The sequence below is a fragment of the Neoarius graeffei genome, chromosome 15 (genome assembly GCF_027579695.1).
Source record: "Neoarius graeffei isolate fNeoGra1 chromosome 15, fNeoGra1.pri, whole genome shotgun sequence".
Lineage (NCBI taxonomy): Eukaryota > Metazoa > Chordata > Actinopteri > Siluriformes > Ariidae > Neoarius > Neoarius graeffei.
Genome location: NC_083583.1, coordinates 58,066,827 through 58,079,032, shown reverse-complemented (window position 1 = coordinate 58,079,032; position 12,206 = coordinate 58,066,827). Strand labels below are relative to the sequence as shown.

The 12,206-nt window shown below is 42.1% G+C and overlaps 1 protein-coding gene across 1 annotated transcript in view; it reads left to right on the top strand.

The window, feature by feature from the left end:
• hap1 (huntingtin associated protein 1) overlaps positions 1-11,268 on the top strand; it is a 72,410-nt gene extending 61,142 nt beyond the window's left edge. Inside the window, exons 14-16 of the mRNA XM_060940683.1 lie at positions 4,050-4,244; positions 6,201-6,303; positions 7,845-11,268. Coding sequence (XP_060796666.1) covers positions 4,050-4,244; positions 6,201-6,303; positions 7,845-8,235 — 689 coding nt within the window. The 3' untranslated portion in view covers positions 8,236-11,268. The remainder of the gene's footprint in view (positions 1-4,049; positions 4,245-6,200; positions 6,304-7,844) is intronic.
• Positions 11,269-12,206: the final 938 nt, after the last annotated feature.

The following is a 12,206-nucleotide window of genomic DNA, read 5'->3' as shown; positions in this document are numbered from 1 at the left end:
ATACGGAAGAGAAAACAAACACTGAGCAGCACTTCCGGTCTCCTCTTCTTCTTCACGTAGATGGGATTTATGGCTCTTTGATGGGATCCGCATCTTTGTGATCCGTTCTTTGAAAAGAGCCGTTCAAAAGACTGGCTCATTTGGGTCTTTTTTAAAATATTTATTCAGTTTTAAGAAGACAGCGTCTAAAGAAGCCAGATCCCTCTGCTTAGACAGTGACATCAATATTTCTGGACATACCTTTTATATAAAGCAACCTAGACTTACATTATTGTAACCCCTAAACGCTCATAAATAACCATTAAAAAACAATGAGGGCTTCAATGAATGTCCATGCAGAACGGCTTTTCTGTAAAAAAAAAAAAAAGAACCCACTCAAGAACATAGTTATCAAGAACGCAAGAATATTTTATAGAAAAACACTTGTTTTACAGAAATATTTAAGTCTGAGATACAAAACAGATAAATAAATAAAATACACAAAAATGGAACAAACAAAATGACGATAGAATAAATTAAATGAACGTCCGTGCAAAGTAGTTTTCCCACAATATTATCATTAATATCACACAACATTATAAACTATCTGAAACACAGTACAGAAAAAGAACGACAGAAAGAACGGCTCCCCCAGCTCGAGACTCGGTTCTCATTGTTCATGCCTAGGAGCCGTTCAAAAGAATCGGTTCGTTCGCGAACGTCACAACACTATATCACGTTGCAGTTCCGGATACAAGAATCTGGACGTATGGAAGTACAGTGTGAGCAGTCAGATCGCATCCGAGCATCGGATCGTATAGTGTGAGAACAGGAATCGTAAGCTGCGTGCTGTTTACCCCTGCGATTCACTCGTACAGTGTGAGCAGCAGCTAAATACCGCGATTGAAAAAATCGCACAGTGTCTGCCCAGCCTTAAAGGGGTTGAATAATTGTGTCAATGAAGAAATCACAAAAAGGCCATTTAATACTTTATTACAAAAGTAATTGATGTCATTTTAGTTGCATTTGGTTCTTTAACAAGTCCTTGTAAGATGTCATTATGAACACAATTACAAATGTACACTGAATTCCCTAAAACCCTTTACAGCATTGGGGGTTGAATAATTTTGAACACAACTGTAGCTATTTTGACCATCGTTGTGTGATAAGCATCATAAAAATATTGGAAATAGTATCTCTTTTTGTGGCAGCACGGTGGTGTAGTGGTTAGCGCTGTCGCCTCACAGCAAGAAGGTCTGGGTTCGAGCCCCGTGGCCGGCGAGGGCCTTTCTGTGCGGAGTTTGCATGTTCTCCCCGTGTCTGCGTGGGTTTCTTCCGGGTGCTCCGGTTTCCCCCACAGTCCAAAGACATGCAGGTTAGGTTAACTGGTGACTCTAAATTGACCGTAGGTGTGAATGTGAGTGTGAATGGTTGTCTGTGTCTATGTGTCAGCGCTGTGATGACCTGGCGACTTGTCCAGGGTGTACCCCGCCTCTCGCCCGTAGTCAGCTGGGATAGGCTGCAGCTTGCCTGCGACCCTGTAGAAGGATAAAGCGGCTAGAGATAATGAGATGAGATGAGATCTCTTTTTGTCTAGTTTAGCCCCAAAAACCTTCTTAATCACTCTTTGTTGGGCAATCCTACCATGATATGCTAATTATTCCACAGGTGAAAACCATTAACTAAATCATGTGGTCTCTACAAATAATTCATTAGAAAAAAGTATTTATCCTCTGACCACAGCCAGGCAACAGGCAGAAATGGCACCACAGAGAGAAGCTACAGAAGAGCAGCGTATTAGGATGAAGCTTTTGAGGGAGGAGGGCCATTCATACCGAGCCATAGCAAAGAAACTGCATGTGACCCACAGTGCTGTCTGGAAATGCCTCCAGCGTCACCAGAAGACTGGGAACTTCAAGAACATTTCAGGCAGAGGAAAAGAAAAAAAAGTTGACTAAAGCTGATGTCCAGTACCTCAAGACTACATCCCTACGAGAGAGGAAGAAATCCAGTAAGGAACTGGCACAGGACCTCCAAGATGCTACAAGCAAGGATGTCTCCCCACGACTGGTTAGGAAGACGCTCTCAGCAGAAGGCCTCAAAGGTCATGTGTCAGTGCAGAAACCTTTGTTGAGAAGTGGAAATAAGCAGAAGAGACTTAACTGGGCAAAAATTCACAGGAGTTTGAGTAGTGGAAAAGGGTCATGCTCTCAGACGAGAAGAAATTTGAATTGTTTGGCAACACTATGCGACAGTATGTCAGGCGCAGAAAGGGAGAAAGATACAAGGCAAACTGCATTTCTCCCACAGTAAAACATGGCGGAGGGGCCCTGCAAGTACGGGGAGCCGTCACCTACAATGGAGTTGGTCATCTCTACAAAATAGATGACAAGTAGAGGCAAATCCTTATCCATCATGCTGTGCTTTCTGGAAGAGCTCTCATTGGCAACAACTTTATCTTCCGGCAAGATAATGACCCAAAACACACAGCCAGGGTGGTTAAACAGTATTTACAAAACAAAGAACAAGATGGCAGCTTGACAATTCTTGATTGGCCAGCCCAAAATCATGACATGAATATAATTGAGCAAGTCTGGACCTACATGGAGCCAGAGAAGGTGAAAAGGGCTCCTTCAAACCTGCCACAGCTCTGGGAAGTGTTGCAAGATATATGGAGATCAATTCCACTTGATTTTATTCATGAACTTTGATAGCATGCCTGATCGTGTCCGTGCACTTCACAGAGTCAAGAGGTTCCATACCAAATCTCATCTCCTCTCATCTTATTATCTCTAGCCGCTTTATCCTGTCCTACAGGGTCGCAGGCAAGCTGGAGCCTATCCCAGCTGACTACGGGCGAAAGGCGGGGTACACCCTGGACAAGTCGCCAGGTCATCACAGGGCTGACACATATGGCCCTTTTCCACTACCCTTTTTCAGCTCGCTTCAGCTCACTTCAGCCCGACACGGCTCGCGTTTCGACTACCAAAGAACAGCACGACTCTGCTCGCTTCAGCCCTGCTTAACCCCTAAAACTCGCACGGTTTTGGAGTGGGGCTGAAGCGAGCCAAAGCGAGCCGAGTGAGGCTGGGGGCGTGAGCAGACACTCCCCTGTGCACTGATTGGTGAGGAGGAGTGTCCTCACATGCCCACACACGCCCCGCGAGCACGCTGGGATCTGTAAACACCGCAAACCCGGAAGAAGAATAATTACGAATTACGAGAATTTCTGAAGCCTTATGCGCCTCGCCTCATCTATACGCTCTTGCCAGTATCTGTTGGCGTTGTCGGTGACAACAAGCCACAGAACCAAGACCAGCAACACTAACGACTCCATGTCCTCCATGTTTATTGTTTACTATTCGGGTCGTGAGACTACCGCTTAAAAGCTCACTGATGTCACTGTTTGCGCTGCTTAATGACATCACGTGACGTCCACCCACTTTCGCTAACTCCACCCAATGTGTCCACCCACTTCCAGCCAGCACGGTTCAGCGCGGTTGTAGTCGAAATGCAACTCCAACAGCCCCGCTCAGCTCGACTCAGCCCAACTCAGCACGGCACGGCTCAGCCCGACTCAGCCGCGTTGGTATTTAAAAGCGTCAATAGACACAGACAGCCATTCACACTCACATTCACACCTACGGTCAATTTAGAGTCACCAGTTAACCTAACCTGCATGTCTTTGGACTGTGGGGGAAACCGGAGCACCCGGAGGAAACCCACGCGGACAACATGCAAACTCTGCACAGAAAGGCCCTCGCCGGCCACGGGGCTCGAACCCAGACCTTCTTGCTGTGAGGCGACAGCGCTAACCAGTACACCACCGTGCCGCCCTCCATACCAAATATCGATAATATTTTGCTTGTTATTATGAAAATGTTTACTTTGTTAAGAGAACTTGAGAACAAAAGGTCAAATTTTGTGTTGTTTTGCCATTTTGGTAGGTGTTTCCATATTTTGTGCCAATACTCGTATATACACACACTTTTGAAAGATTGTGACTTCATGTCATTTGATTGAATGGAACAATATATCTTGGGATTTCTATCTCAACTACATATATGTAGGTTCAGTCACCCTGCACCACTGGCAACAACTGGCTACACCCAACCTTGGGGGCATCCTTCATCCACGGCCAGGCATCCTCACCAAAGACTTCAGGGAACTAGATGTGGACATTCAGCAAGTTTATAGCCTCAATGACCTTGAGGAGGACGAGCCGAACTGGTCCAAACTCCCTAACCCCGTTCACATCCCTATTGGTAAGGATTTATTATTCTCACAGTTTAGAGTTTGGTGGGAGCAGTTAAGAGTAAAACCGTAGTTAATTCCACCAGGGGGCATCGTTGGACTTCTTAGGATGAAGGTTATAAGGTTGTAGTAATTCACATATTTAATAGTAATAATTATAATAACTTGCTGTGGAAATGATTTCAGGAAGTGTTTTGCAGCCTTACGTGTTTACATATTTACTGTGAGCTAATGGTTTCAACTCCGACACTTCACTCACGGGATGTGGTGCGTCTAATATTCTTTTCACACATTTTAATTTTTATTTTTCTGGCCACAATGTTGAGTGTGGGAAATGGGAAAACAAACTTTTGAACACTGACACAATGAGCTTCACAGAGCAAGATAAGAGCACTGGATGGACAAAAGTTCATGGTGTCATGGTAATGGTTAAAGGAACAGTCCACCGTACTTCCATAATGAAATATGTTCTTCTCTGAATTGAGACGAGCTGCTCCGTACCTCTCCGAGCTTTGCGCGACCTCCCAGTCAGTCAGACACGCTGTTACTCCTGTTAGCAATGTAGCTAGGCTCAGCATGGCCAATGGTATTTTTTGGGGCTGTAGTTAGATGCGACCAAACTCTTCCACGTTTTTCCTGTTTACATAGGTTTATATGACCAGTGACATGAAACAAAGTTCAGTTACACAAATTGAAACGTGGCGATTTTCTATACTATGGAAAGTCCGCACTATAATGACAGGCGTACTAACACCTTCTGTGCGCTTCGACAGCGCATTGATACCTTCACTCCTGTTTTCCCCCTCTCCCCCCTCTCCTACTTGTCTTGGTGGTCACGTTGGTTGTATTGACGGAAGTTGGGGGGGCGGGGGAGAGAAAAAAAAACAGGAGTGAAGGTATCAATGCGCTGCCGAAGCGCGCAGAAGGTGTTAGTACGCCTGTCATTATAGTGCAGACTTTCCATAGCATAGAAAATCGCTACGTTTCAATTTGTGTAACTGAACTTTGTTTCATATCACTGGTCATATAAACCTATGCAAACAGGAAAAACGCGGAAGAGTTTGGTCGCATCTAACTACAGCCCCAAAAAATACCATTGGCCATGCTGAGCCTAGCTACATTGCTAACATGAGTGACAGCGCGTCTGACTGACTGGGAGGTCGCACAAAGCTCGGAGAGGTACAGATCAGCTCGTCTCAATTCAGAGAAGAACATATTTCATTATGGATGTACGGTGGACTGTTCCTTTAATGCTAAAAGTGATTAAAGAGTTTTGTTTAAATCAGTCAGCAATGTGTAAATGAAAAAATGGGAAAACATCTGAGGTTTGTCTGCTATATCGGTCAAATTGCCACCTTTGTGAAATTAGGGGTTCTTGACTGCATTTATTAATGAAATGTACCAGACTGTCTAGTGAAGCTCATAATTTAAACACTGATTGATTGAGACCATACAACTGTCAGCTATTATGAAGAAAAATATCTATTGCACTGTTGCAATTCAGACGGGTGGGTGGAGCACAGAAGGACGGCAGGCCAGAACTGAGTTTAACAAAATCTCTTTATTTGGACACTTTACAGTGACGCTATTCTCCCAGCCACACACACACACACACACAGGTTGTCTGATTGGGGAGAGAGCTCTCTTTCTCTGCTCTCTCTCTCCTTATATAGGGCGTGGTCACTGGGGAAGACACACAAACACACGTTAACTGACATCAGGTGCAGTGATTCTGCCACTTACCTTCCCTGACTCCGCCCTCCGGTCACAGACCGCCGCTTGACCACGCCCCCGCTGCCACATGCACATAATTATGGAATATAAATCAGCCTAGATGAGCATTATTATTTTTTTTTTTTTTTGCTTGCATCTTATCATCTGCTTTGACTTCCATGTTGTGTTGCTGTGAAGTTCATACCAGTAATGAGTAGTGCGTTTTAGTAAGTGCGCATGTTTGTCTATCTCAGTCACTTCATCTGGATCCAACTTCCCCCACACCTGCCCCACCCACACCATCACCAACTCTCAGATCCTCCATCCCTCTGTCCTGCTGTCCTCCTTATCCACTAGGTAAGCCACCATTTTATCCCACTGCTTTGTTACTCTATATTTCAGATAACAAGCTGTCATACATCACTGAAATCCAGCTGGTCCGTTGTTTCAACATCATTCCCATGTCTAGTTTACCTTAATGTTATGTTTCAGTTGATGTTAAAATTGTGATTCTCTCAAGACACCATTTCTAGAAATGGTAAGGTATTTAAGAGAAATGTAATTTACATAAGCGAATGCGGTATTTAAACCGAATTTCTACACAGTTGACGGTACCTGGTACATTGCAGGGATAAAACAGATTAGAAAACATGTCAGATTTTCATTCTTCTCTTCCAACCACAGGAAATGTTGGTCAAGGCTCTTCCTCCAGCTGTAATGTCTCCTACTCCCATAAAGTGAGACCCAAAAGTCACGACTGAATAAACAAACGCTCCCTAATGCACTAATTCCCAAATTTAATACTGCACTCATGTCAGGATTTTCTCTGCTTTTAACAAGCTAAACTAATTGGCATGAAAGTTTTTGGAAAATGCAAGCGTCATGGAGTAATAATGTTTTTTTTTTTGTTTTTTGCATGGCTTTATAAAAGGCATTTATTTAATGCTGATTTTTGCACATTGTTGAAATCTTCTGAATGGACTTTTGCTGAACTAAAATGTTTCATTAGTGTTTGTGATAACCAGCTTTTCTGTTTGCAGCATTTGCCCTGGTGAAATACTAACCCATTGCTCAGTGGCGTGCACAGACATTTTGGGGGGCAAGTGCTCTGGGGGGAAAAAAGGGCACTTTTTTGCGCATGTGGAACACCGTATTATAAAAGTCTGAGATTTAAGCCTCCTCTTGTGTTCGGGTCGCCACTGACCCGTTTTAGTTTTTAAAGGTGTAAAACAACCACTTAATGTTAATTTATTACATCAAGGCTTTTTGACTTTGCCAGGAATCTCTAGTTGAACAAAATAGAAAGAGAAATTTTTGTTTTCCTAAATCTGAAAATGGTCTAGCAAAAAATATAATACTTATGTGCAGTTGTTTCTGTATGCGACGGGCTACTTCACGACAAAATAATTACAGCTTGGGCTTAGAGGGCAAACAATACATTTTCACTCGATTCATGTGTTACCTGGCTGGTGGGGCAGGGGAAGAGCTGACTGACTGCCCGATGTGTTGTCTGCGCTACGACAAGGCCGTGGCTTCCAGGATGCTATGCTGCTGCAACCTCACATTGAATGCACTGCACGCTTGTTCACGTGACCGAGCAAGAGAGACAGAGGTCCGGTGTGTGTGCGGAGGGGGCACACATCGGGACATTATTTTCACACACGCTTTTAATGCCGCGGCTTTTCTAAAAGATCATGTCGACATTGGCCTCAGTAAACTGTAAAAAAAAAAAAAAAAATTCAAAAGGGCACTTTTTTGGACAGAGGGCAGAGGGGCAGGTGCTTGAGCACCACCTCGTGTCTATCTGTGCACGCCACTGCCATTGCTTATTTTCGCTGAAATTTTTGCAGTCGTATTTTGACGTCATTTAAATGTGCCGTGTGATCTTTTTTTTAAAGCTTTCAGCCTCATAACCTGCCCACCTCTGGGAGCAGTGAGCATGTAAAGACCTTACCAGATCACCAGCATGGTTTCTTCCATGGACCTGCCATGAACGCGACACCCACCTTAGGTCTTATTCAGCTGCTTCAAGAGCGAGGTATCTCTGCTTCAACTCAGCCCAGCTTACCTCCCAACCTCAAACCTTCTAGCAGCACTTTAGCAGCTTTAAACCATAAAGAAACTGATGGAGGACATAGAGGAGCGAAACAGCAGAGGAAGAACATTTTTAGCTTCAACCTGGTTGACAAGCTTCAGAGTCTTGGTCTTTATAAAGTGATAGCCAGAGGATTCATAGACTCAGGGAAGAAGGAAGGAGAGCCACACAGTCCTCCTCCAAAAGAACACTAAACACTGGCTTTCAGCAGAGCTGCTGTTTTATGTACTGTCTTCCATTTTGTATGCAGCAGATCCAACCTTATCAAGTGTTGTATTTATCCTTGAACATTTGAAAGCCATATACATTTAGAGTGGTCCTTGTAGTCGTGAGATGGTTATGAATGGGACGTCCTGCTTACAATATGGTAGACTAGTTTAGGTTTGGAAATGCAGGACATTTTAACAGTCTGAGGTACATAATGTATGATAAGTATTTATATTGCTCTGAACACTTACCAAAAGGGAAGAACTCAGCTTTCATTATGATTTAAGAACTAGTCCTGTTTTTCTTTTTCTTTTTAAATTTATATGGCAGTCACCATCATCCTGCTTCACCATTTATCTTAACATAAAGTACCAGTCGAAGGTTTGGACACCCCTACTCATTCATACAGTACGTTTTTCTGTATTTTGACTATTTTCTCCATTTTAGGACAATACTGAAGACATCAAAACTATGAAATAACCTCTGGAACATATATGGAATTATGTGGTAAACAAAAAAAGTGTTAAATATTTCAGATTCGTCAGAGTAGCCAGTGTTTACCTTGATGACGCTTTACACACTATTGGCATTATCTTAACCAGCTTCGTGAGGTAGTCACCTGGAATGCTTTTCAATTAAGAGGTGTGTCTCGTCAGAAGTTAATCAGTGGACGAGTTTCTCACCTTTATTAATGTGTTTAAGATTAGATAGTATAGCCCTATTCAACACCACAACTGTAGTAACCCATATTATGTCAAGAACCACTCAACTAAGTAAAGAGAAGCGACATCCATCATTAAGACACGAAGTGTCTTTTAATTAGAAGGTGTGTCCAAACTTTTTTGACTGGTACTATACATGAGCACTATATCTTATTTATATCTTTACAGTCCGGTGACCTCTGATTTGTCTGTGTACTGGATGAATTGTGACTGTTCATGGGTTACCCATTAGTTGTTTTTATGACAATGTGCACATTTCTACTATTAGAAATACTGGATGACCTGAGCATATTGTTCAGGATGTCTAGTTGTACATTATAGTCTATGATTAGTTGTTTTAGAACCTATTTAAATGTCCCAAAATGCACTGGGGCCCTTAGTTGGAAGTGTCCTATATAATACATACATACATACATACAGGCACTTAATAGTCACGGGTCTCCAGTTAAAGTTGTTTATATAGAATTTTTCAGAAACTTGTAATTGTGTTGTGTCGTGGGTCCCCGCCATACTAGGTGAACACTGGCTGTTTAGCATATCCAAATATTTGCACATGCAGATAATTTGCGACAATTGGACAGAAACAAATTCACCTTCATATGTTTTTATTTATACTGAAAGATTTCTCCTGAAAGGCTGAAAGAAACATGTCATTCTGCGCAGTTTCTCACATCACTATATAGCACGGGCTAAACAGATGTAGATTTCCAGATGTAGATTTGTATTTCCTGCTCTTCTAATTTTAATATTATTTCCTGTGAGCACAAAGCTGATTACAGCAGGTCTTTTAAAATTGCACCTTATATACTATGTGCCCCATAATTGATACGTCTTGGTGCATTTTTTTTTTTTAATAAGTAGTGCTCAGCTAAAGCAGGCCAGTGGAGAATCAGCATGAGAAGACCATTTACACCTTAGCATGCAATCTGTATATGTACAGCATATCAATGTCTGGAAGGACTCGTATGTTTATAATGTTTGTCCAGATGACTTGTTGTCACATGCAGATGTCAGTTAACCCACAGAGTTTGTTGTGCAACCTCCTTTTTACCGGTACTTTTGTCCTGTCGGAAATTTCTCATGAAACAGCAAACATGTTACGAATAGTGAGCCAAGCCCTGTTGGGATTGAGGTTTTTTTTTTTTTTTTAAGGCTTCTTTGGAATAATCTAACAATATTGCTGTGTCAGCACTTGCCTGAAATATGATTACAGTGTCAGCCAGGCTCCATCATGAGATGATTTGACTGATTACCAATCACATCACCATTGTGTTATGGTCTCTGTGCCCTACACTTTGCATTAGCATGCGTTTTCCATGGTTGAGGTAAGATATCGAGATACAAACTGTAAATTCTGATTTTAACGCAGGTTTCTGTACAAGTAGCTGTGGTTAATGAAGCTAAGCACCGGTACAGCTTTATTGCATGTAGTTCTAAACCTGAAGGCCATTAAGCTATCACGCAGCTACATATTTGACGAATCGCACTGTTTCATCCTTTGGCAATATGTGATTGATATATATATACATAGTTATATTACACACATCATTACAATCATCCAAATACTGTAAGAAGTGGTAGAAAGACAGTTTGCACTTGTAGTATGAAAAATGTGAGAAATGAATCACACAAATCAACACAATCACTGCGTGTACTGTAGACTTATTGATCACAAATATGTTGCACCTAATGATTGTATTTTTTCTGTTATTTAGTCTGTAAATATGATTGCCATTAGTTTGCACCTCCTCTCACTGTAATTCTAAAATGTAATTTGAATAAGAGCTGTGTACAGTTGCAGCATGTGTGAATAATCGTCACAGTGCTTGAATAAATACAAGAATTTGACACATTAATGAGTAGATCTGTGTGTATTTGGATTTCAGAACATTTTAAATAATACAAGTTTCATTCCCATTACAACTCCTTTGTTGTACATCTCAAACATTTTTTCTTGTCAATGGGGTGGTAACCTCTAGGGTACTTGGGTATCTTTTTGTACTTTTAGTGTGTATATTTTTCCTGGAAAGGTGTACTGTATGTAGAGGACCGTTAACGTATTACTTTAAAAGGTACAAGAGTGGTTCTTAAAGTCAAATTACATGCCTTAAATAATTTTTAAACATAACCCTGTAATGTGAACACAGTTTGTGTTGCTTGACCTTAGTGCAGCTTTTGACACCATTGATTATATTATTCTCCTTGCTGGACTAGAACACATCACTGAAGTTAAAGGAACGGCCCTTTCCAGGCTCGGGTCTTATTTATCTGATCATTGTCAGTTTGTAGATGTAAATGGTGACTTCTCTATGCATATTAAAGTTTGAAGTTCCACAAGGTTCTGTTTTAGGCCCACTGCTTTTTTTTCTTCTTCTTTATTTATGTTACCTCTGGGTAATATTCTTCATAAGTAAGGTATTAGCGTCCACTATTATGCTGATGACACACAGTTACATGTTTCTGTAAAGCCAGATGAGACACCATCTCATCTCATTATCTCTAGCCACTTTATCCTGTTCTACAGGGTTGCAGGCAAGCTGGAGCCTATCCCAGCTGACTACGGGCGAAAGGCGGGGTACACCCTGGACAAGTCGCCAGGTCATCACAGGGCTGACACATAGACACAGACAACCATTCACATTCACACCTACGGTCAATTTAGAGTCACCAGTTAACCTAACCTGCATGTCTTTGGACTGTGGGGGAAACCGGAGCACCTGGAGGAAACCCACGCGGACAACATGCAAACTCTGAACAGAAAGGCCCTCGCCCGCCACGGGGCTCGAACCCGGACCTTCTTGCTGTGAGGCGACAGCACTAACCACTACACCACCGTGCCGCCCCGGATGAGACACCAGCTTAATAAAATTGAGGAATGTGTAAAGGACATTAGACACCCAATGCTTATTAACGTTCTTCTGCTTATTTATAACCAGACAGAAGTACAGTACGTGTATTAGGACCACATGCAGCTAGAAGTAAGCTTTCTGATGACACAGTAACTCTGGATGGCCTTTCTGTTTCATCATATGCAGCAGAAAAAGACCTTGGTGTGATTATTGACTCCAGTCTTTAATTTGAAGCTCAGGTAGATATTACTAGGATAGCCTTCCTTCATCTCAGAAATACTGCTAAGACGAGAAATATAATGTCATTACATGCTGGGGAAAAACAAAACAACAACAACAAAAAACCCTAGTTTGTGCCTTTGTTACCTTAAGTTTGGATTATTTGGA